Source organism: Apteryx rowi, unplaced genomic scaffold (assembly GCF_003343035.1).
Source record: "Apteryx rowi isolate R43461 unplaced genomic scaffold, aptRow1 scaffold_339, whole genome shotgun sequence".
Taxonomy (NCBI): domain Eukaryota; kingdom Metazoa; phylum Chordata; class Aves; order Apterygiformes; family Apterygidae; genus Apteryx; species Apteryx rowi.
Genome location: NW_020449852.1, coordinates 561,753 through 585,713, shown reverse-complemented (window position 1 = coordinate 585,713; position 23,961 = coordinate 561,753). Strand labels below are relative to the sequence as shown.

Genomic DNA, 23,961 nt, shown 5'->3' with positions numbered 1-23,961 from the left:
CTTGGGTGATCTAGGTCCAGTTCTTGTACTGAGATCTTAGTTTCATGGTTTCATTTAATCTCCCTGCTGAGTGTGTCCGTCTTTACAGAAGAGTAGTTAATATTGACTCCTCAAAAGATGTCAGAAGAGTGTGTTACAGCAAAACCTTAGGCCTGTCCATATACACATTGCGTGTATACACACACACACACACACACACACACGTAAATATATAATATTAATAGGATTCTCTGTATTTAAGAGATCAGTAAGTTATTGGATTAGAAGGCCACAACCTCTTATGCAATTAAAATAGTCCAAGTTATGTTGGTGATAAATTTTTCCAGAGGTTATAAATCTCTTCACAAAGTAGTGTTACAGGCAACAATCTATGGTGTTTCTTATCTGTTATTCTCTAGAAAAGTCTTAATAGTATTAAAGGTTGTGTTGCAAATTACATTGCTTGATAAAGTGGCTAGATTGGAAGAAACGATCTTGCAATGGAATATGGATTTTCTTGATGATAGCACTACAATATTTTCATACTTCCAGATGCTTTTTGGGTAATCCACATGCTCCAAAAAACATGCACCCATGCAACATTAAGAGATGAGTACTGAGGAATCAGAGACARGAAACATATCAGGTTGAGGGAGGAAGACTGTGGGTATCGGCAATTACTTAAGAAAACAGACTATGGGGTAAACTCCCTCTCATTTTACCCAAATATACATTACCCACATTGCTAGTGGATCACAGTGATTTTTACAGATAATACTTTAAAGTATGGTGGTTAGAACCACTTTTAATATTTGATTAGGATTTCAGTAGCAATCACAAGCTCTCTTATGCTGAAAACTGCATAGGGGTTCTTGGGCAAATGCATTATGTACTATGCTGTTTTTCTCTACTTATGAAAGTGGGAGTGAGTGAACAGATTTTTCTCTGGAAGTTGTTTTTAGTCCTTACCCCAAAATTGCAGTGATGAGGAGATAAGGCATGATACTACAGGGAGGCAGCAGACAAAAGCAGCAACCACTGAGATTGCCTTTGGGTAATTTCAGATCCATTTTGGTAATGGTTCTCTTTCTACACCACAGCCCACTGATACAAGGAATCAATGTGTAAGTTCAGGAGAACATTAAACCCGAAGCCCAGATAAGTTGTGCACGGCTCTGTGTGTTTGTAGAGGGCTATAGCAAATCTGTCATTTTTTAAATCCTCTCTGTATATCTTTATAGAAAGTTTGGAATCTGAGCCTCCATGATGCAATGGCCTTTTTAGTCTGGGAATAAGGCATTTCTGGATTTTTTCTTTTTTTTTTAATTTAAATATTGCAACTACAGCAACTGCTTTCCAGGACAAATTCAGGTTTCTATTCTATTCCATTTATATAGTTGTGTGGTTAATTAATATGTAAAGAGACATAGGACACTAGAGTCATTCTCACAAATATATACTAATAGATAGTCTTGAAGAGATTTCTGCATAAATAGATGTAAGGGACACAAGGTGGAGTAAAATGCAGCGCGGTGTAATATGCATCTTCTGGTACTGTATTATGTGATGAAAGTAAACCTTCCCTTTCTAGGCACCATTCTTAATAATCAAAATGTGGGTAAGGTCGATCTAATCCTTTCTCCTGTCTTATGGCTTTGAAGAGARGAAAGGCTGGAAAAAATCTTTCCAACCATCCACTGCTAAAGAGCTACGTAACTTTAAACACTAACTTTGGTACCTTGCAGGGGCTCCTCCCTAAACTCTGCTCATAGTCAGGAAAGTCAGCCTCTGGAGAGTCTAACTTGGTGCTCTGGAACGCTTTTGGAAYGAAGCTGTCTCTGTCCATTGGATATCTAAGGGGCTCAGATGACCGGCTCTTCACTTAAATATCTAAAGAAGGGCAGGGCAAATATCCCTCAGAGGTTTAATTCCAATCCAGAGCTCAGGAAACAGACAGAAGAAAGACCTGCCACTTTTCTGCCACTTTATCCTAAACTAAAGAAATATGTTTTGTGAACGGCAAGACAGAAATTGGTTCTGAGAGTATATGCTGCACATTGCTAATGGGGCACCTAAGCGTCTGTCTCTCCATGGCAGCAGGTTGTACATTCACCCATGTTCCCTGAAGAACACCTTTAGCTATGCTGGACTGTGTTTGCAAGGTGGGAGTTACAATGACTAGCACAATTTTGTCTGCCTTCTCCATGAGGAACAAAACTTAGCAGGTGAAGGATTTAATTCCAATTAAATTAGTATAAAAGCCTGTTGGAATTTTGAGTTGGGCCTGGCAAAACAGCAGGACTGACATGGATTTTATGTCTCATATACTCAAAAATTGAGCCCTTCGCTAGATCTCTGGATGCAGGCAGGAACTGGGTTGTCAGGTCTGAAGAACCATCCCAAGATTTTGAGTCTTGTTGTTAATTCCAAATGCCTCTTGAAATGATTGAGGCAACGACATTGCCTCTTTTCCATTATGACTGCAAAAAGCAAAAGGCATCAAATAAAAATGTGTGCTTTCTTCTTGCAGACCCATCACTTAGAGAAGTAAAAATGGCATCAGCAGCACACTTCTCAGAGGAAGAGATGGTAGAGTTAAGAGAGGCTTTCAGCAAAGTTGGTGAGTACAATAAACAGGAAAGATACTGCAGAGTGTGAAGTTGTACCAGGCCATTTTCTTCTATACTGACCAGCTGTGATAAAATGAAGCTTACTTCAGCACCAATCTGCTGTGTCACGGAAACCACTGAAAGTCATTTTCCTACAACTGCAGACCTTCTAAATTAAACCACATTAGCATGCTGTAGAGCAATGGCCTCTTATTGCTGGAGAGAGATGGTGGAGCAATGAGTAACAGCTTTTATGAAATAATTTGGAAACCTCAACAGAAAACCATGTCAGAAATAGATTAAAGTATTTTCCTAGTACTTCTTATTCCTGGCAAATGATTTAGAAGGCAACAGGTTTTTATTTTAACGCAACACATTGCATACTACTTCTGCAGAAGAAGAGCCAGGGGTGGACAAATGTGCAAATGACTACAAAATTTGTAATCTCTTTATTATGACCTTTTAATATTTAGATATTTTTTAAATGTGTGTTTTCTTTCTGAGCCTTTAAAGGTTTCATCTGATTTGTTTCCCTTAGAGTCATGCTGATCCATCACTGTCTTCCCAATTCTAAGAAAAAGTCCTCATGTTTGTCACAGCTCACTTACTTTTATTAACAGATCTGCCAGTCACTCTGGATTATGTGTTAATCAGCTGTCTGTACTGCTTCAGGTGATGATCTTTTGATTTCTGAGAACACAACAGTCCCAGCTGGCAATCTTAAACATCTGGTCATTGTGCATGCCCAGCATATCCAATGCACTGACAGGTCAAATTTTGGAAGGAAGTCCTCATTCATTTCCCAGACATTTCCCTCTCCAAGTCCAGATCCTACAGCTATGTGATTTCAGAAATGGATAGGATGGTCTTTGCAATATATATTCATCCATGCTACTGATGTAGACGAATTAGAACCTAGGCTTTTTTGCGGCATGCAGCAAATGAGTGACTCAATCTGCAATTTACCACACAGGAAATCAGCACACAGTTCTTTGAACTCCCCTCTGCCTCTGAGCTGGGGAAAAAAAGACTGCAGAACAAGAGGCAGGACAAGAAACACATTAATATAAAATTTTCATATATTTTTATAGATCAACAGAAACTCTCCACACAATTCAAATACTCTACTTTTAAAACATAAAGGAAAGGTTCTCTTTAAGAAAATCAAAACAAACCTAGATACACTGAACATTTATTTTTAAAAAATCTAGAGTTCTATAGTTTGCTGGAACAAAAATACCAATACTAAAGACCTACAGGCACAGTTTCTCTCCCCAGATCCACAGAGAAATGAAAGGCAATAAAATATGAGGTACCTTTTGGAAAAATCATGATCTAGTGTATATTTGCCACCATTTGTTAAAATGCTGTGGAGGATTGCTACCGTTGTAAGAGATCAGAGAAAATATGAGTATTCCACTCTAACCACTGTCAGTCTTTCAGTCYATTTGCATACTTTGTACATTTGTTAGCATTTAGTGTATACATGGTTCCAGGGCTTTTCTTTTAGACAGTCAATTTCCTTTTTTATTTGTGGGGATTTTCACAAACTAATAGAGAAGAAGGAACTATTTAAACCACAGTGGTGATCTTCACTTCAAATTAAAATCTTACCCTGGCACTAATGGATCTTGCAGTAGGCTCAGCAGGACTAGCCATGTTAGCACCATCCCAGAGAAACATACAGCTTTTGCCTTGAAGCACAACCATATGCATACCCAAAACCTAAGCACATGTTTTCTGATGATATTAGATGCAGATAACAGGCCAAAAATCACAAATTATATGTATGAATATATGCAGGTATAAGGTGTAACTCAGTATCATATCAACTCAATTTTCTTTAGCTCTTCTACAGACAGTATAATCTCTCTATAAATCACATACATATTTGTGTATATGTAAACCCTGAAATTTCAATTGTATCCATCTAAAAATGGCTTTGTTAAGGTAATACTATATGTCTAAAACCATGCAAATTCATCACTGAACTTTTTGTTTGTTTAATGGTGATTCTAATTTTTGGTGTAAATGTCAGCGAATCTTTATACAGAATGTACAATTCCTAAGGTAAAATAAAGACAACAGCTTTTGTGTGCAGAAAATTTCATTAGGCTGATATAGAATCTAAATGTTTGTTTTAATCTTTACAGATATTAGTGGGAATGGCTTCATCCACACTAATGATTTAACAGATGTGTTGAAAGCAGCCAATCTCCCTCTCCCAGGATATAAAGTCAGAGAACTTATTCAGAATTTGACAACCACAGGAGATGGCAGGATCAGTTTTGATGAATTTATTTCAGTAAGTAAAATGTTGTTTCTGAGAATAACCTCTAAAAAGAAATACAGAAGGAAAAAAAGCCTAACTTGTAAATACAGAATAAGTTGGGAATTTTCAATTCAAAACATCGCTTTGACTGAGAATATCATTTCCACAAAACTGACTTTTTCTGTGGGTAAACATTTGGTTTTCCCAACCCCCTTTTCTTTATCCATTCAGAAAACTGAAATCAGAGATTTAATTTTAATTCTATTTTTGTCTAAACCAAAAAGACTGTAGTTTGATGAACTAAGTCATTAACTTATTTTGAGTCAGTTCAGCATTAAAAAGTATCATCCTAAAAGTACTTCTGAGTACAATTTTGCAGGAGTTCAGGTACTTCATGTGGCCATTCCTTCCTTTAAGCCAGGTTTACTGGCCAGGCAGCACATCCTGGGATATTCAGTGTGGTCGCCACATTGTAGGAGTGGCATGATTACAGTGTCTCACGGGAACATAGCTCAGCCAAGCAGCTCCACTCTCTGGAGAAGATGAGAGCATGAGTTAACCAAATGAGAAATCCTGCATTTAAATGGGACAAATTACAGGAATGCAGCTGTATACCAAACAGACATAATATGTTTTGGTTTTTGTTAACACAATGGGATGAAAATTTTCAGTTATAAATTGGCAAAAGTATAATGCTTTGGCTAGATGGTTACAAACATATTTCAACAGACTGAAACTGAAAACTTTATGAAACGTTCCTTCTATTAAAAAGCTTTTTCTTTTTTTGTTCAGAAGTGGGACAGAAGCAATTAATAAAATAGCGGAATTTCCCTTGGGATGGAGAAATAGATTTTTACATGCTTTTTTTCCAAACTGAAACTTTCAGAGGCCCTCGTCCTGCACACAATGGCTTTGTGGTTTCACACCATGTATGTTTCTGTTACTTAGCTGATCCTTTTTCACTGCTTTGAAAATATAAAAACTGTGTATGATTCTGTTCTACTAAGGCAGATAGATGTGTTGGTCCCTGATTTTACGCAGAAAAAAATATATATAAAGTAGAGAGGAAGGCATATCTCACAGCCCAAGAGCTCACAGTTTTAGCTGGGTTTAATCCTCTAAAATTTTAAAATTGTCTCATGTGTTTGAAAGATTTTCCAAAGCCTGAAGAGCGACGATGTTGCTAAATCATTCCGAAAACAAATCAATAAAAAGGAGGGGATCTGTGCTATTGGTGGGACTTCAGAGCAGTCCAGTGCTGGCACACAACACTCTTATTCAGGTAGGTAYATCTGTCTTATACTGGCATAACTAGGAACAAATATTCTTTTACAGATCATTTATACCTTATCTTGGTGCAAAGCTAGATGCTCGGGCCTTTATGAGCTTCAGTAGCAGTAGAAGTCACTCAGACGAGGCTGATTCAAGTCAGAGTTGTGAAGATGACAAAACATCAGAGCAGGATCTTTGCCAAAAGTAGCGTGTGCCGATTTATTGAGGTGGACAGACCTGTGTCTGCAGAAGAAACCTTTAGCCGGCTTAGCTGCCGTCACCAGAGGAGTGTTGTAACCCTGCTGGAGAAAATTGTCCCAGCACGGCCGCAGAGCAAAGGCTCGGCAGGGCAGAGGCAGCCTCTGGCCCGCAGCTCTCCCTGCTGAACGGCAAGGCAAGGATCCCCCACTGCTGCTGGCCCAGTTCCTAGTACAGACTACCAGTTCTCTGACAGTTTTCCTGTAAACTCACCTGTAACCAAATGGTTCCTGACCTTTTCGCTAAAGAAGGCACGACACCCCAGAACTTTTCTCTCAGGTTGTGTCTCCGAGCCAAAGGTTTGGAGCAGCCATGGTTCTTTTGGTTCTTCAGCCTCACCAAAGCAGCTCTGCAGTGAGGAGCTCCCAGCCTCTGCTGTCTTCTCCAGCGGTGGAGGTGGAGAATTGCCTCTCTCCTGGAAAGGACAGAGCAGAGGACATTGCATCCTCACCTACCAGAAGCATAGAGGACATCTTCTCTGAGTTACTGGAGGTGGTGTGGGCTGCTGCTGGCACAGGATAGCCACATTACAGCCTTGTTGGACTAGAGGGAACATCTGCCCTTTGCCCTCTGAATGTTCCTTGTCAGAGTCCAATACACTCTGACCAGGTTCTTTTAGATGTTCCACATGTGGAGGGTTTAAWGTATAATACCAGATTTACTTATTTGAAGTTACACAGGATTTTTATTTAGCAGAGTGATACAGCGATGCATTTAAACAACATTGCAAGTACAAGTTACACTTAGCAGTATGTAGCAATTGCAAGGTGCAGCTGAATCACAATAGAAATGTGAATTTCATTACCAGTCTTTATATATTCACCGACACGATGCTGGGTACATGGGTTGAAACCAGCTCAAGCCCGTTGCTCTCTTTAAAGTTCTTTCTGTTCGTTGTTCCGTTTTTATGCTGCATATTGGGCTAAGCCACATGTACACCCCCATGCTGGTCTGGTTAACTCAAGAAGACATATATTTGCATTCCTTTGATTGACTTGGGGAGGAACAGTTACACAGCTGGTTGATTCACTCAGCTGATATAGACGTTTATCTAGAACAAAGGCTAATCCCTGGTTCCCTTTGTGTTGAGATGAAGTTCAGCTCCCTTTGCAACAGCTGAGGTCAATCACTCCATACAGTCTTCCTTGGGCTTCCTGTGCACATACTCTTTGCCTGTCTCCTCAGAGTCTTCTTCCACTGTAGGGGTTCGTTGGTTGGTCATCCTATTTAGGAGAGTCTTTTCCCCCATGAGTTCTGCCTTTGTAAGTAAAACAATGATAGAGGTATTACACAGCAAACTAATGGATTTGATGTTGTGTTCACAGAGGAAGAAAAGTATGCTTTCGTCAACTGGATTAATAAAGCCCTTGAGAAAGACCCTGACTGTAAACATGTGGTACCAATGAATCCAGAAACAGATGATCTCTTCCAGGCAGTTGGTGATGGCATCGTACTTTGGTAAATAATACCCGTAGTTCTTATAAATGGAGAGCTGCACAAACTCACACCTCTGCCTAAATTGAAGCTGCTGCTTTACAGTTAAACTCATGAATCTTTGCATATTCAGGCCCTTAATAATGCTAGTTTTGTTGCTCCTTTTCTCTTGAAAAATATAAAGCTTCTTTCATTTTAAGTGAGTGTTTTTCTTTGCCTGCGGCCCTTGCAATGAGATGGAGCCAATGAGATTTGCTCTGAAAAGTTACTTGTTTTTATTTTTGCTCAAGTCCTTCTTAGGGTTCACACAAAGCAGCATGAGATAGTGAGTGCTTTTACGTGAATTTCTGCAAAATGAACTTCTCATACCACTTTCCCTTACTGTATTCTTGGCCTCATGCTTATAGTACATTCAGTATATAACCCAAAAGAATTGCTAAAGTATTGCATGGGTGTGTGTGTATATGCAAAAGATAAGAGACTGACTGTAGTTATTCCTTGACTTTCTATCYGCTGCAGAAATGCTCCAGCTCTTTAAATAACTTGTCCTACAGTGTGGTGACAAAAGCTCTAAGTGTATTTGTGCAAGTATAGCAAGAAATGCATTTCCTGCTGTATTTTCTTTTATTTCCAGTAAGATGATCAACTTTTCAGTGCCAGATACCATTGATGAGAGAACAATCAACAAAAAGAAACTCACCCCATTCACAATACAGGTACCAAAATGTAACAAGATTGTTTGCTTTTCCACTTAGGATGCTTTGATATAACTAGAGCAAAGACTAGGGGTATCATGGTCCTCCCAACCACAACAAAGCAAAACTGTCTATTGTAAGGATTTATATTTGTGTTTCTTTTTAAACATAAGAGTAATCTGCTGAAACAAAGTGTGTTTGGATGTGTGCTTAAAGCAATGTATAAAAGTTGCCAGTTCAAAGCTTCAGATACCTTTGTGATAGATGCCATATGAATGCAAAAGCAACTAGAGGATATGGTGACAAATTCTAGTTGGAATAGCTCTGAGAAGATCGAAAAATACCCTAGGATCATGCAGGTAATCAGTGGCATGGCCATAGACTTGAATTCACACCTGCTGTGTTGCAGTTCAATGCCCTCACTGAAGTATTAGCTGTGATCCAGGAAATACTGTGGTGTGCAGCATGTCTGACATGGAACCACAGCTTTTGCCTGTCTTTTACAATTTGTGCTTTTTCACTTTGAATACTGAATCCCTTCTTCATTTCTATTATGTGCACATGTATATGATTTAAAAATTGGACCAAAAAGCAAATTTTCACCTATTTAAAGTTTATTCTGTTTCTCATACAGCAGTATGTAGAGAGGTATTTTTATATGAGCAGTGTCTATGTATCTGGGTATAAAACATAAATAGATATATGGCATGGATATGAACTTCACCCAGTTTAGCCCTCAGCTACTCTGATTAGATGGAACATTAGCCAGGCTCAAGTAAGCTCAGAAGCCATTAAATTGGATTTTTATGCTGTATACAATATTTTTCAGTTCTAATCCTTTTGGTCAGCAGCATAGCTTAGTGATGCAGCCCAGATCAATCCCTGTCAGATATAGACATGATTTGATCAATATAGCTTCCACTTTAACTTAACCCTTTTACAGCTGTCTGGCAGAGAAAAGGTAATTAATTTGAAACGCTCCAATTTTTTCAGCTTATGAGAATTTACATTGTGACTCTCTCTGCAGTTTGTATCTAATCAAATCTTTCTGTCATGCCAGCGGTGGTGAAATTCACATGAAAAATTGCAGATCTGTGTGATAAATGGCATTTGCCAGGCTCCTTTGCTGGCTTTATTTGTCCTCTGTTTACTAAGACACCTTCTTGAATACTCCAAACATTTGGGCCAGATTTCTTTATACCCTTTATTTTAAAAGGGAAGGAAGTGGTGAAGGAACATAGCATTCCTGTAGCATTATGTTCTTTRTGCCCTTCACTATGAATTACAGAATCCCTTTTCTTCCATAGAACACTCCCAACCCAAGACTTCAAGCTCCAAAGTTCAAAGCAGAAAACATCCAGGCCTGTCCAATTCTCACCTTGGCTAAACTGCAAGGTTAAAAATTCAATGTTTTTTTCATACTGAGTCCTATGACCATGAGCTTTTCGTATACATTGCCAACTAGTAACCTATTTGTACATTAGGTGTTAGGGCTTTTGCACAGTGCTTAGGGAGAGCTAAGCGTGGAATATCCAGTGGGTTGTAGCTCCTTCATTCCCGCTTCTGGGCAAGCCTGAGTGGAAGAGAGCTTGCCCCATGCTGAAGCTGAGGCTGCATTTGAGCGTGTGCTTGCGTGTTGGCAATGTGGATACAGGAAAAGCCTGGCTTTGAGAGCATGACTGTGCCAGAGCATCACTGTGGATGTAAATACATGCTCTGAGCTCCCATGCCTTGTGACATGGTGAAGCCAGGCACCCGAGCCTTTTGTCTTACCTAGAGAGGTTGCTTCTGTCTTTGCTTTGGGACCCACAACTTACCTGTAGTCCCAGAAGATTCTGAGTTCCCTTGCTCTGAATGCTCAAAGCCAGGCAGATCTGTTCAGGCAGACCTGCCATGACGTTCACGGTGAAGGTGCTCACTGATTTCACTAGCTTTATCTGCGTTCCCTTTCTGCATCCTCTTAGCTCTCTAGTTCTTGCATCATTAGGAAGTTCTCTTTTTCCCCTAGGAAAATCTGAACCTGGCCCTGAACTCTGCCTCAGCCATTGGGTGCCATGTTGTTAACATTGGAGCTGAAGACTTGAAAGAAGGGAAACCTTATCTGGTTTTGGGTCTTTTATGGCAAGTCATCAAAATTGGACTCTTTGCTGACATAGAAATTAGCAGGAATGAAGGTACGTACGGAACTTGTTTTCAGGACTGTGCTGTTATCACTGAACTGTCTTTATAGAGGTTTTTTTTTTAATTCTTAATTCAATTTTTTATTCAAGTCTCCCTTGCCTGTCTGCTTTGCTCACATTTCACTTGCTTTTATGCGCAGGGCCAATTTCATGCACATTAGGTCAGGAATGATGGTCGACACCCAGGTATATTAGTGCTTTGGCACTTTGATCAGAACAAAATGAATTCTTTCTAAATCTGGGGTCTATGTTGTGTTCAAGAAGCTTTGCCCTTTTCCTGCTTTTGGTGAAACCAGTCCCAAGCAACTCCCTTTTCTTTGTGAAATTAGAATGATAGAATCACAGAAAAATTCAGGCAGGAAGGGACCTCTGTAGGTCCTCTGGTCCAGCCATCCAATCATCTACTTACAGCAGGACCAGCCTCGAAGTTAGATGAGGTTGCTCAGGGTCTTGTCCAGGGCTCTCTAGGCAACCTGTTCCAGTGCTCAACCACTCTCACTGCAAATTTTTTTTTCTTACATCTAGTTAGRTTTTCCCTTCCTCTAACTTGTGACTATGGCTTCTCGTCCTTTCACTGAGAAGACTGAGAAGAACGTGGCTCCATCCCTTCTTATAACTGTTGAAGAAAAAAGTTAGTTCCCTTTCTCAGACTCTTATCCAGGATGAACATAGCCAGTTTTCTCAGCCTCTTCTCATACATCATGTGCTCCAGGCCACCAACCATGTTGGTGTCCCTCTGCTGAACTCGCTCCAGGTTGTTGATGTCTTTCTTGTACTGGAGAGCCCCAAACTGGACACAGTACTCCAAATGCCAAAATTCTCTATGAACTAGCTTCAGCATGAGGCTGTGAGTGTGTGTGTGCAGTCCACACTGCATCTTGTTTTGTTGCTTGGTCCCCTCCTCCTCTGGATAGTCTGCCTGGTCAGCAGTGACATTTCTTTGCCCCAGGTACATTGCAGGTATTACCTGGATCCTTCATTGCTTCCCGCCTTGCACATTTCTATCCTACTGGTAGCCAGAGGTATCAGTTTCCAGAGTTCCCAGTTCCCATTCCTTCACGGAATTTTCTTCTTTACGTCTCATCTCAGACTTCAATTTGTCAGGGTAGACAAGCCAAGGTCATTCTGATTTCTTTTTAGGTTCCGTCTTTCCCTCATAATCTTAATAGCCCTCCTCTGCAGCTTTTCCAAGTGAAATTCCTCTTTCTTGAATGTGGGACATTGTACTCCCAAAGAGCTCTCATGAGCAACTGAAACCAAGGCAGTAATACATCCCAACCTCCATGGAAAATGCCTGGATTGCCCTAATATCATGTTTGTTTTTCCTCTAGTCATAGCACATGGTGATTCAGATTCACTCTGAAGTCATCTAATACACTCACATTTTTTTCATCCTCTGTTCCTCATAATGAGCTTTTAGCTAATAGCACATATTCATATTAATTCCCCAGGGAGTGACTTTGTACTTTGCACTATTCAATTCCACTCCATTTTTATTACTGAGTGTCATCCAGTACTTCCTGTCTGATTTCCTGATTGGCCTCTGTATTGACTGTTCCACCTAGTGAATATCATCATCAAATTTCATTAGTATATTCGTAGTATTTATGCCAAGATAATTAATACAAAAAAGAAATAAGGTTCGTCTGAAAATCAAACCATGATCAACTTCACGAAAATCTCTCTTCCAGCCTACATCTCTCAGTGTTAACATTGTTCCCTTCAAAAAATCTTTGTCARCTTTAAAATGTTTCTATTATCTCCTTCTGGTTCAATTTGACCCTATAGCATTGTATCAAATTATTTGCAAAAGTTCAGGTAGATTAGATCTCTACTGTTTCCATTATGTACAAAATCATACTTCTTTCAAGGAATGATAAAAGATACCAGAAGAATATCAGGGTAGTGTGGCATAATCTCCCTTTGTGAACCAGTGGTACATTTTTTCACATTAACAATTAGCTTCCATATCTTTAGTTGTTCTTTTCAAAACATATTCTAAAGCCTTTCCTGCACTTGAGATCAGATTAGCATCCTGTAGTTGCAGTTCTTCCTTCCTGCCTTGTCCTCTTTTTTTGAACGTTAACTACTGCATTAATTTTTCTGTAGAAGTATGGTGTCTTCTCCAATCTGATAGATGTGTTAACCTTACTTGCTAATGAACCTGTGAAATCATGTGTAAGTTCTTCAGAATTCCAGTATGGATCCAGTTTCAGTGTGATGGGCATGGAGATTTGTTTCACCTGAGTTGCAGAAAGTCCATGTTCTTTCCTTCATTCCCATCTTTGTGCCTGTGTTCAACATCATCATCTTTTCATTAAAATCTGAGGCAAGGAAATCGGTTAGTTTTTAGACAATGTTGACATTATCTTTCATTTCTATGTGATTCACTGTTAGATCCACTGCTAACGTCCTTGTCCTCTTTTTACTGATGAGAACCTTTTGATGTTTGCTCTCTGCCAGGCTAACTCAGCTTGAATTTTGACAATACTTTCACCATTCACTTTTAGAAACTAGGGTGACAAAATGCATAAGAGAGAAAATAGCTGTAAAGCCTCCTCTACGGATCTCTACAACATCAGTAACAAGAGCATCAAATCAGATGGTACCTTTGCCTCAGCTTCTCTGGCACATGAGGGCATTGCTGTGACCCCCAGCTTCTGCAAGGTCAAGCTCTGTGAGTCAGAACCGTAGAATAGTTTAGGTTGGAAGGGGCCTCTGGAAGTCATTTAGCCCAAGTCCTAATCAAAGTAGGGTCAGCTCAGATCACATTGCTCATGACTGTCTCCACGGAGGGAGATTCCACAGCCTCTCTGGGCACTTGTTCCAGTGTTGGCCGACCTTGCAGGAAAATTTTTTTCCTAATATATAATCAGAATTTCCCGTGTTGCAACTTGTGCCTGTCACTTCTTGTCCTGTCATTTGTTGAAGAAGAATACAGTGAAAAAGGAAGCACCTCAGTGCATGACATTTATTTATAATTTATTTATTAATTTTTTCTTTTGTCCTTGCATAGCTTTGATCGCTCTCCTGAGAGAAGGAGAGAGTCTGGAGGATCTGATGAAGTTGTCCCCAGAGGAACTGCTGCTGAGGTGGGCAAACTATCATCTGGAGAATGCAGGATGCAACAAGGTCAACAACTTCAGCTCAGACATCAAGGTATGAGATCCACTGACCAGCAACAGCAAAATAGTAGCTCCACACCTAAATCCCTGTCCTCCAAATGGGGAATATGCACTGAAACAATTCAAGCAACTGAGCCGCTCATCCTGAAAACAGTAGTTGGGTACTCAAAAGCATTTTGGTGGGCTCTATATTTCTACTCAGCACTATTTCTCCTCCTCCAGATCTCCTAGACTTCATTGACAGCCCAGCATGCCAAATGCTTGGGAAAGGAATGGCTGCTGGCTCTGGAGAGGGCATATGCACTCCACTTTTGTGTTTTCAGTTCCCTGCCCTTGTTGCTGTCTTTTCTCCTAAATGTCCCACCTCTGTGCACTTATCCAGTTTCTTCCTACTGCCTCTAGACCCAGGTCTGATTTGGAAAAAGCTGGGCTCTACCCAGACATGTAACCTAGGTGCAGGGCAAGAGTATGGGGCTCTTCTAATTCTTCCGCTTGGTGTTGCCTTCAGTGCAGCACCAGAGGTATGTGCTCCTATGGCCCCACCTTTGCTATAACCCTGCTTGCACTTAACTGGAAGCTTTAAGTCACTGGGACTAATCATCAGAATATGCCTAGAAGGGCAGATGCTTGCAGGGCTAGGGCTGTGTGGCCCATGCATTTCATTTCATGTACTTGGAATTCATGGGCTTGCATATGCAAGTTTCAGCACAGCTTTCTAAGACCTTCATCCTTCTCAGATAGAAATATTTGAACCTCAATGGTACATGCTAATGAGCTTCAGACACTAAAGCTGCAGTCTGAGGCCCTGGACTTGACAGGGATCCTTCTCCTGAATTCAGCAAGTTTTGTATTAGAGTCTGTTAATGTAGGTTAGATGTGATCTGGGATGTGAAAGGCTCCATATGAGCCACTGGTGACAGCAGAGTCCTTTCATGCCTCCTAGCAAAGATGTGTAGGCGACAGCCTGTACTGGCTGTTTCACCAGGGGGGATGAGGAAAAAGTGGGGGTCAGGCAGCATCTCAGGGCTGTACAGAGTGCATCTGTGGAGAGTTTCCCAGCACGGGCTGCAAGGCAGACCCAGGGGTGGCCGGCATGCTGACCGCAATGGCCAGGGCCAAACTTGTCGGCTCTCTAGCACAGCAAAGGAAAAAGATCCCACTGCTGCAATGCCTGGATGTAGGCTTCATCAAGGACTGACACACAGAGAGTCATTTACCATGACTTAACTGACGTAGAGAAAAACTGCCAGGGGAAGACAACAGGAGAGTCTGAGAGTCACATTCAACAATACAATTTTTATTGAACTAAATAAAATCTATGCAGTTCACTGCATGAAGATGACTACAGAATATACATGGAAAGGGAAGGCAATGGAGTCTTCCTCACCTTTGGTATCCATATCCAGGCTGCCTGAAAGGACTATAATGCAACTGATTAAATCCTAACTGCAGTCGAGACATAAATGGCACTTACTATATTTAAAGCTGGAAAATAAGGTACACATTTCTCTCCAAGACTTCAGCCTTTGCCATCATTCTCCAATTAGGTGTGTCTCTCCACCTCACTTCTATTATAAATACCCATCTTCTAGAATGCATGCAGATACATAAAGAATCATTTGGGTAGAAATACAGTGAATAGATGGTATTTCTCATACAAGAAAGGATAAAATTAAGAAATATAGGTCTGCAAGCTGTTACAGTTTTGCAGAGTATTACCCAAATTACTTAGTCAGGTTCCTAGAGCATAGCTTCCAGTTCTTCTTTGAGCTATTTCAAAAGTGAGATTAGTATTTTTCACACATGGAAGCAACCTTATATTTCACAAAAGTTTAAAGACACAACATGTTAAATATGTCTTGCTCCTGCCCTTTTCCCTGAAAAATGCTGATACTGTTGTCAGTTTTAACTTTTGTCCTTGAAAACTTTACTTTCTCTTCCATAACTGTTCTGGTGCTTCTTTTAAATCTGCTTTCTCCTTCTGCATTTTCTTTTATTAAACGCTCAGCAGCCTGACTTCTACAGCATTATAAAGGTATCAGTTTTCTTATCTCTAATTTAATATTTGTATTAAATCAATTCTACTCTCTCTTTGTGGTTGTTGTCATTCTTGTAAATGTAACACAGCATTGTGTCTTGTGCTTTGAGCGTCCTGTAGCATAAATGTATTGGCTTAGGGAAGAAATAGATCTGGCAAACACAGCATAAAGTGGAAATTGCTAAGTGCTCCAGTTTTATTAATTTAATTATGCTGTCAACCGGTTGATTTAATAGAAACGAAGCATGCATGCACATTGTTCAGGGGGAGCACTGGGATGCAAAATCTGGGCTTTAGATGTAATATTTCTCCCTTTAATTTCTCTGTCTATCACAGGACTCAAGAGCTTATTACCATTTGCTGAACCAAGTTGCCCCCAAGGGAGATGAAGAAGGCATTCCAGCTATTACTATTGACATGTCAGGATTAAGGGTAAGATGAGATAAGTTTAGAGTAAATGTCGATATTTTCTGTCTGTTATTTGCATTGCTGGCCAGCACTAAGATGCACTGTGATACCAGTACAAGCAAACCCTGTTTACCATTGCAATTTGATCTTGTATTTCAGAAATTTTGGAAGAATTAAATGATGCATTTTTCCATAAGTTAGATTAGTTATCATTGCTGAAACTTCAACAGCCAGTGAACCTCACAGATAAACTACTGCCATGTAGCAAGTACACCTAAATACATTTATTGTGAGTTACTTCAACCTCTCCACTATTATATGAGATTTAACTTAAAAATAATTGTGGTGAAATGGCTTGATTGTAGGCAAAGCCCATTTGAAAACATTGGCCTGTTGTTTGTAAAAGCAGGAAATTGTTATAAATTTAGCAGGATCTGCTTTAGCAGCCACAGCCCTCGCATGCAGAGACCTGGCGTGGTCAGTGCGTGTGCCACTGTGGGGTGAGGCCAGCACACACCCACGCTGGGGCTGAGGCAGCTTTTGCCCTCTCTTCTGCCTGCCCAGGAGAAGGATGACGTTCAGCGAGCGGAGTGCATGCTGCAGCAGGCGGAGAGGCTGGGCTGCCGGCAGTTTGTCACGGCCACAGACGTAGTCCGCGGGAACCCAAAGCTGAACTTGGCCTTCATTGCCAACTTGTTTAACAAATACCCTGCCCTGCACAAACCAGAGAACCAGGACATTGACTGGAGCTCCATTGAAGGTAAGGAAAATACAAGTAAAGGGTATTTCTGTCTGTCTGTCTCACAGCTATCCCCTGCTCTAAGTTCAGGACTTAACCTTACTTCCTTTAGACATATATTAACTGTACCGGTATCACAGATAGTTTTGAGAAAGCGAGGCTGCTCTTTACTTGCATGTGGCTTCAGGTGTTTCAGGTATCCTCTCTGTGGATAGCACATGTTCAAAGATCAAAATGTTTTGTGTCCTGGGACACACTTTTGTGGGATTTCTGAACTGGTATTCACTATTGACTGTGCTTGCTAGTGGTAATTACAGTTTTTTTGACATTCCATTAATTTAAAATATAATTTAAAAATCTGATTTTACATAAACCTTCTGTCTGCTAGCTCTGGGTTGGGGTCAGGACAACTGTTGTATGGATCATTTGCTGAGCTTCAGGTCCTTCGTTCTGACTTGAGCACTAGATCTGGAGTCACTGCAGCCTAGTCTCATGCGTGACTTCAGTTCTTGTGCAGGTGGTAATTCCTGATGACTGGCATTCATTCTCACTCATAGAATAACCACTGGAAAATGCATCTCTTCTTTCTCTTGTTCTAAACTTTCTTAAACATCTTGTTGGATGAAAACGTTTTACACTAGTAATTTTCAGAGACATGATTCTGTAGAGCTGATGCTGTTAAACAGGGCAACATGAAGAAAAATGTACTTTTCTTTTTTTGCTAACATATAAAGATTTTTTTGGTGCAGAGCTAACCCACAAACACCTGAACTGAAAGCATTTAGCTTGTTTCTGAGTCTGCCTCTCACTGAGCAATAGTTGTGGCATGATTTTAGAAGAAGTCTTCATTACAGTCAGCCCATTCTTAGTTTTTGCATGTGATATTTCTAATAAATTGGTTATGCTATTGACTACAGCAAATAAAGAACTATCTGAAACAGTTAAAGTGGTATCTGAAGACTGCTAATCTTACAAGGGGCTGAGCTCTATAGTTTGAATCAGCAAAGTATTTAATCATGTACTTAAAAATAAGAAAATGGGTAGTGTCCATGAGATCAATGGGACTGGTTATGAGAGTAAACTTGAGCATGTACTTAAAYGCTGACATGAATGGAAGTGCCCTGTTCAGTCTAGCATTTATTCAGTGTAGGCCATGCTTACAAAGAGACACTTGGAGTAAATCCATGTTTTCAATTATTTTTAAGTTTCTTGGAAACCTCATAATGAAATTGTTCACACTGGGGCAAAGCCTAGTCTTGTATTCTTGAAGATATTTCAAGGCCAATCTAAGTACTATAATATATAGGGCATGAAGAAATATTACGTGCTGCACTGTGCTCTCTTATTTCACTTGTCAACCAGTGTCTCATTCTGCTTATGGTTCAGTGCACTGTAAATTCTGAGTTATAGTTTCATCACAAGACACTTTTTTACTGGAGTGTTGTGTTTTGCAGGCCTGTTGATTGATATATCTGTTGTTTTAGGTGAAACAAGGGAAGAAAGGACATTCAGAAACTGGATGAACTCCCTGGGTGTTAATCCACGTGTAAATCACTTATATAGGTAAGAGGAGGTATTACGCTTCCTTCAGATGAAAAATACAGCCAGCACATTGTTCACAGAAAACACAGAAGAATTTCTGTTCCCTATCAGAATAGATGCTATGTTTTCATTTTTTTAGGAAACTAAGTTACTTCTACAAATGGCTTAGGTTCCTTTCTTTGGTTCTTTGGACAATGATACATCTTTTATTGTTTTCAGTGACCTGTCAGATGCCTTGGTTATCTTCCAGCTCTATGAGAAGATCAAAGTGCCAGTAGACTGGAACAGAGTGAACAAACCACCATATGCTAAACTGGGTGGCAACATGAAGAAGGTACAAAAAGTTGGAATAGCTCCAATAATATCTTGCCTCAAAAGATGTCTATATCATTTCAAATAGCAATGTGGGTATTCATGTGTCACTCTCAAGTCCCCAGTAGAGCTGATCAAATGATTTTTTTGTCTATTCAGTGAATAATTTTTCACCCTGAAAAAGAGAAATACATTCGACTTACTAGCTCTGTTGACAAGTGAACAATATTTGTAACATAAAAAGACTTGACACCTTTCATATCAATATTTCAAAAAATTATTTGCAGACCACTTTTGCTACTGCTTTATTCATGAATTATAATGTATTTTCATCATGAGTCCTATGGCATCAGATTAATTGCAGCTGTCTGGATCACCGTCTCCACATTGAATGAAGACGGTGATGTTAAACATTCTTGACTAGGTGCCTTATTAACTGGTCACAGAATTGCTGCTAAATACACAGCTTTCTTACAGCCATCTGGATGAATAATACTGTCCAGTTAGGGTAGGGTGACTGACCTAAAATATTGACTGATACTAATATCTTTTGTCTCAGTGCAATGCCATGTTGCTGGAAGTAACTATGAGCTGTAGATTCATGTTTTCCAGGGTATTTTGTTTTTCAGATGATAATTATTAAATTTCTTTCTCAGTTGATTCTTATCATAGTATTTTTGGGATGGAACCTGTAGCTGGCTTCTGGTAGTCAAACAACTGTATTATCATAGCTCCCAAAAGGATAGCTCTATTTGCCCAGGTCTATTTGGAGGATGTGGGCTAAGTGCTCCAAAGAATTTAAAGTCACAGTGGATGTCCTGAAAGGCATTTTTTTTCCTTATAGTTTTGAACCGTACTAACTGACCCTGTCATTAACAGCTGGAAAACTGCAATTATGCAGTGGAACTGGGAAAGAATGAAGCCAAGTTTTCGCTTGTTGGAATTGCTGGGCAAGATCTGAATGAAGGAAACCGTACACTCACACTGGCCTTGATCTGGCAGTTGATGAGAAGGTATGACAATCAAACACAAGCCTATGAGTGTTTTGGTATACTCAGTTTGCATAGTAGAGAAGGTTCTACAGGCTATGACTTTTACATTCATCTATTTGTATATATATGCAAAGACAGAGTAACCTTTTGCTCACTCCTAGTTAGAGATGCGATCATGAAGTACATTATCTTGTGGGCAAGGCCATTACATTCAGTTCATGCAGAAGATTATTATTGTTGCTATCTGTATAGCATGAATAAGTGTTCACTGTGTGGAACAGATAAAAATAAGATGAAAGGTCTCTGTATCAGGAAATGGGGAGAATGTACTGGAAAAAATGAACTGATGCAGAAGTGAGGGGTTCTGTAATCTGCTCTGTGGAGTGGGTGCAACTGAGTAGCTCTTCCCACTTCAATGTAATTTTGTGTGTGTGTTTATGTGTGTGCACATGTTTTTAAGAGCTTCATAATCAGGTGTAAAGAGACCCAGTGATTAGGAGGTGAATACAGACTAAATTCAGTCTAAAAGCAAGGTATAGGTTTATCAGGGAGATAATTAACCTCGGGATGTGGTGATTAGTTGCCATCAGTATGGGATGTCTTTCCAAGATGTTTGCTGTCATATAAGCAAAATATTCTAGGCTTGTGTTTATGCAGAAAGTCCATCTTAGATGAGCATAACAATTCCCTTCTGTCCTTCAAATTAGTGATTATTTTTTAAACACTGTGAGAATGAGTCATTTACACTAAGATCCGCTAATTGGGACCTTTTAGGGATTTTGAGTGTCAAAAGCTTTTGACACTACCAAAACAAAGTTTAGAGAATTGGGAATGAATTAGACCCMTTAGATGAAATAACATGTTACGATATAATTTATATATAATGTGTATGTATGGCAGGGGGGGATATCAGGTAGCAGAGGACTGTTGGGTTTGTCCAAGTCAAGCTGCACATATACAGGGTGGTTCTGATGTTGTGTCAGAATTTGAGCAGACACAGGTGTTTGGGCTTCCTTGTTAAGGTACACACTGAATATCCTTGAAGACATTGGTGGTGGAGAGAAGGTCAATGATGAAATCATTGTCAACTGGGTAAATGAAACACTGACTGCAGCTGGGAAGAATTCAACCATCTCCAGTTTCAAGGTACATTTTTTTATTAGGAGTCTCTGCTTAGGAATCTCCTACTCTGTATTTTTGTATGTATGCTATATTCAGTGTGTGCATATGTATATATATGTTCATACTCACACACTGTATTATTATATAATTAACTTCATAGCAGGATTATTTTTCCTTCCCTTTTAAGAGCATGTCCAGATATAGAGATTTTGTTGAAAGGTGCTTATTATGAAAAGATCTCTGTAAAGATCTAAATGGTATTCGGCTGAGCTGCCTACTGCTCTTGAGCCTAGCCTTTGGCTTTCTGGGAGACCTGTTTTCCTGTTATTGCATCTAACCATATTTTTCACCTATGTAGGATGGCAAAATCAGCACCAGCATGCCCGTCCTGGATCTCATTGATGCCATTCAACCRGGATCAATCAAATATGACCTCTTGAAAACAGAGGACCTGAATGATGAGGAGAAACTTAATAATGCTAAGTACGTTCACACCGAGTGGCAATTAACACGGGCTACCTGCTAAGGCTTGCCTAACTCTGTCTTTGGAAACTGCTCCGTTATTGTTCTTGTCTGACACAACTTCAACTGAGAAGTATCTCTGAAGTTAGAAGTATATAGGCTAGGAGTTAGGCAGTATAAAAAGCTATCAGTGGAAATGAAGTTTATAATGTTATATTTCCTGCTTTATAATTCCCTGGATGGGCTCAAAACCACTTGGCTTCACAAGCTCCTATTTTCTATTATTAAATTTAAAATTCTTTCAGAGACAGGGAACAATGCCAAACATAGAAAGCCGCAGAAACCAGTGATTAGAGGTCATGGGCATACCTCTTTGGTCACATACAGGTGAAACAAGTATTTAAGGGAGAAGGGGGAGGACAGGACTCAGGCCTGAAAAACTGTTTTGATGGATGGAAGTATTGATTTTTTTCTGAGTGCAAAAAAATTCCCTATCAGAGAGCCAGTCCTGGGGGCATCTCCCTTTCCTGTCACAGTTATACAGGTCACCTCCCTGTCTAATCATCAGTTTAACTTCTCCTTGCTGTGTGGCAACTACAAAGGGGAGGAGGATGATGGTAATTCAGTTGGATCTGCCTTCTCCTTTTCATCCTTGTGAATTTGTATATTTACAAAGCTTGAGCAGCAGAGATTGAGAGGGAGCTAGACCAGAATGGCGGGTTGTTAGGATAATCTTTCAGGGCATGGGAGACTAAATGTGTTTCATACTAGATTTTGACTTGCAGTYTCCCATGCCCCATATAATCAGTGCTCTAACCATCAGGGAACATGCTGTATCATTTACTAGAAATGTAGTTCTTGATGAACCCAGTTTGTATATTCCAATAGACAAGCTTAATTTTGATGAACTGGTAGAAGAGTTCCCAACCTGCTTTGGTAGTGATCATGAAAACTTCTTAACAGAGGTGAAAACTACTTAACAGAGTGCAACTGCATTAATATATTTCTTTGTTTCCCCCCTCCCCTCCCCCCTGCAATGCAGATATGCCATCTCTATGGCGAGAAAAATTGGAGCAAGAGTATACGCCCTTCCAGAAGACCTGGTTGAAGTAAAACCCAAAATGGTCATGACTGTGTTTGCTTGCCTTATGGGAAAAGGCATGAAGAAAGTCTAAAGCACAAAAGACTTGTACCAATGGCTGGTATTCACCCTTTTGATTCCCTCAAACTGGATGCTGTTCTCTGTATCAAGGAAATATGCAGGTTACTCATGCTTTTTAGCATGTTAGACAAGGTTCCAGGTCATATAAAAGTTGACATGTGTATCCAGGAAATGTTTTGTTTTGAACAGCAATATGTGCTTCATTTCTTTGCCATATTTTCCACTTTGCTAGATGTAACCCTTTCATATACCTGAATAAGTTTTCACCAGAACCTATACATATCCTTTTATTAATGGACACCAAGGTTATCTGTCAAAGATTACCTGGAAATCTTCATCCTGGAAGGTACAGGCAGCTTTTAGGATTATGAAATGTTACATACTGCTTCTGCCTGAAAGTGTGTTCATGCTTCTGGTAGTATTTCTGCCATACTCTCCTTCAGTTTGCACCTGGGATTACAGAAGGGGTTTCCCCAAGCCAATGCAAGTATTAGTGACTATATTTTTGGAATGGTAGAATCCTCTTAGGAAACTCTTGTGGAAACAGAAAAGTGTTTGGGGCCTGCTTTGTGTTGCTGGTATGTGACCTGAGCAGTAACTTTCCCTGCAAGTTATGCCTCTGCCGTCACTGGCATTATTCACAGAATACATTACTCCTCACTGAAAAAAACATATTGTAACCTGGTCCTCCAAGAACACCCTAGCTCTAGAACCTTTGCAAGGAGTGGTCTCCAAAGGATAATTCATTTTTATGCCATAATACACTTAAGCAGACTGCAAAGCATGTTTGAAATGAAAACCATGTTAACGAAACTAAGGGGGTATACTCAGTTAGTAGCAATAATAAAACAGAGATAAGAAGTGAACCAAAGGGACGCAGAGTGACATATTTATGTGCTGAATAAAAATTAAACTCTGTTAACTTTACAGACTTGGACTCAAAGGGCCATGGCCCTGATTCAGCAAGGCATTTAAACATGTGCTTCCCATAATGAAACACATACCTGAATGTTTCACTGAACCTGGGCCGGAATACTGAGACGAATCAACATAGCTTTACAAGTAATAAGGCTCTGTCAATTTACCTCAGTCAGGAATCTAGCCCCATTTGTGGATAGTTGGTGGGACATATTTGCACTGAATCTCTTCTCTGGTATGAGTCATTTCCTGTTCTGGCTATTATGTGGAATCTACTGTGGTGAAATGCAGAAGGAAGGAATTTTGCCTTAATGCAATCTCGTTGACACGGTCTCCGTGTCCCTCCTCCCTCCCCTCCAGCCCCTTCAGAATTGCCTTAATGAAGAACCAATATCCAATGATGTGAAAAGCTTCTCCAAATAAAATGTTCTATAAAGCAAAA

The 23,961-nt window shown here is 39.9% G+C and overlaps 1 protein-coding gene across 3 annotated transcripts in view; it reads left to right on the top strand.

Moving 5' to 3' along the window:
• The window catches only part of LCP1 (lymphocyte cytosolic protein 1), a 32,238-nt gene extending 8,277 nt beyond the window's left edge, over positions 1 to 23,961 (top strand). For all 3 annotated transcript variants that reach the window (XM_026072223.1, XM_026072224.1, XM_026072225.1), the window contains 15 exons: positions 2,510 to 2,599; positions 4,742 to 4,893; positions 6,013 to 6,142; positions 7,716 to 7,848; positions 8,459 to 8,540; positions 10,528 to 10,693; positions 13,716 to 13,858; positions 16,199 to 16,294; positions 16,835 to 17,030; positions 18,494 to 18,572; positions 18,771 to 18,885; positions 19,743 to 19,876; positions 20,878 to 21,001; positions 21,336 to 21,460; positions 22,482 to 23,961. In XM_026072223.1, coding sequence (XP_025928008.1) covers positions 2,533 to 2,599; positions 4,742 to 4,893; positions 6,013 to 6,142; positions 7,716 to 7,848; positions 8,459 to 8,540; positions 10,528 to 10,693; positions 13,716 to 13,858; positions 16,199 to 16,294; positions 16,835 to 17,030; positions 18,494 to 18,572; positions 18,771 to 18,885; positions 19,743 to 19,876; positions 20,878 to 21,001; positions 21,336 to 21,460; positions 22,482 to 22,614 — 1,875 coding nt within the window. In that variant the 5' untranslated portion in view covers positions 2,510 to 2,532 and the 3' untranslated portion in view covers positions 22,615 to 23,961. The remainder of the gene's footprint in view (positions 1 to 2,509; positions 2,600 to 4,741; positions 4,894 to 6,012; positions 6,143 to 7,715; positions 7,849 to 8,458; positions 8,541 to 10,527; positions 10,694 to 13,715; positions 13,859 to 16,198; positions 16,295 to 16,834; positions 17,031 to 18,493; positions 18,573 to 18,770; positions 18,886 to 19,742; positions 19,877 to 20,877; positions 21,002 to 21,335; positions 21,461 to 22,481) is intronic.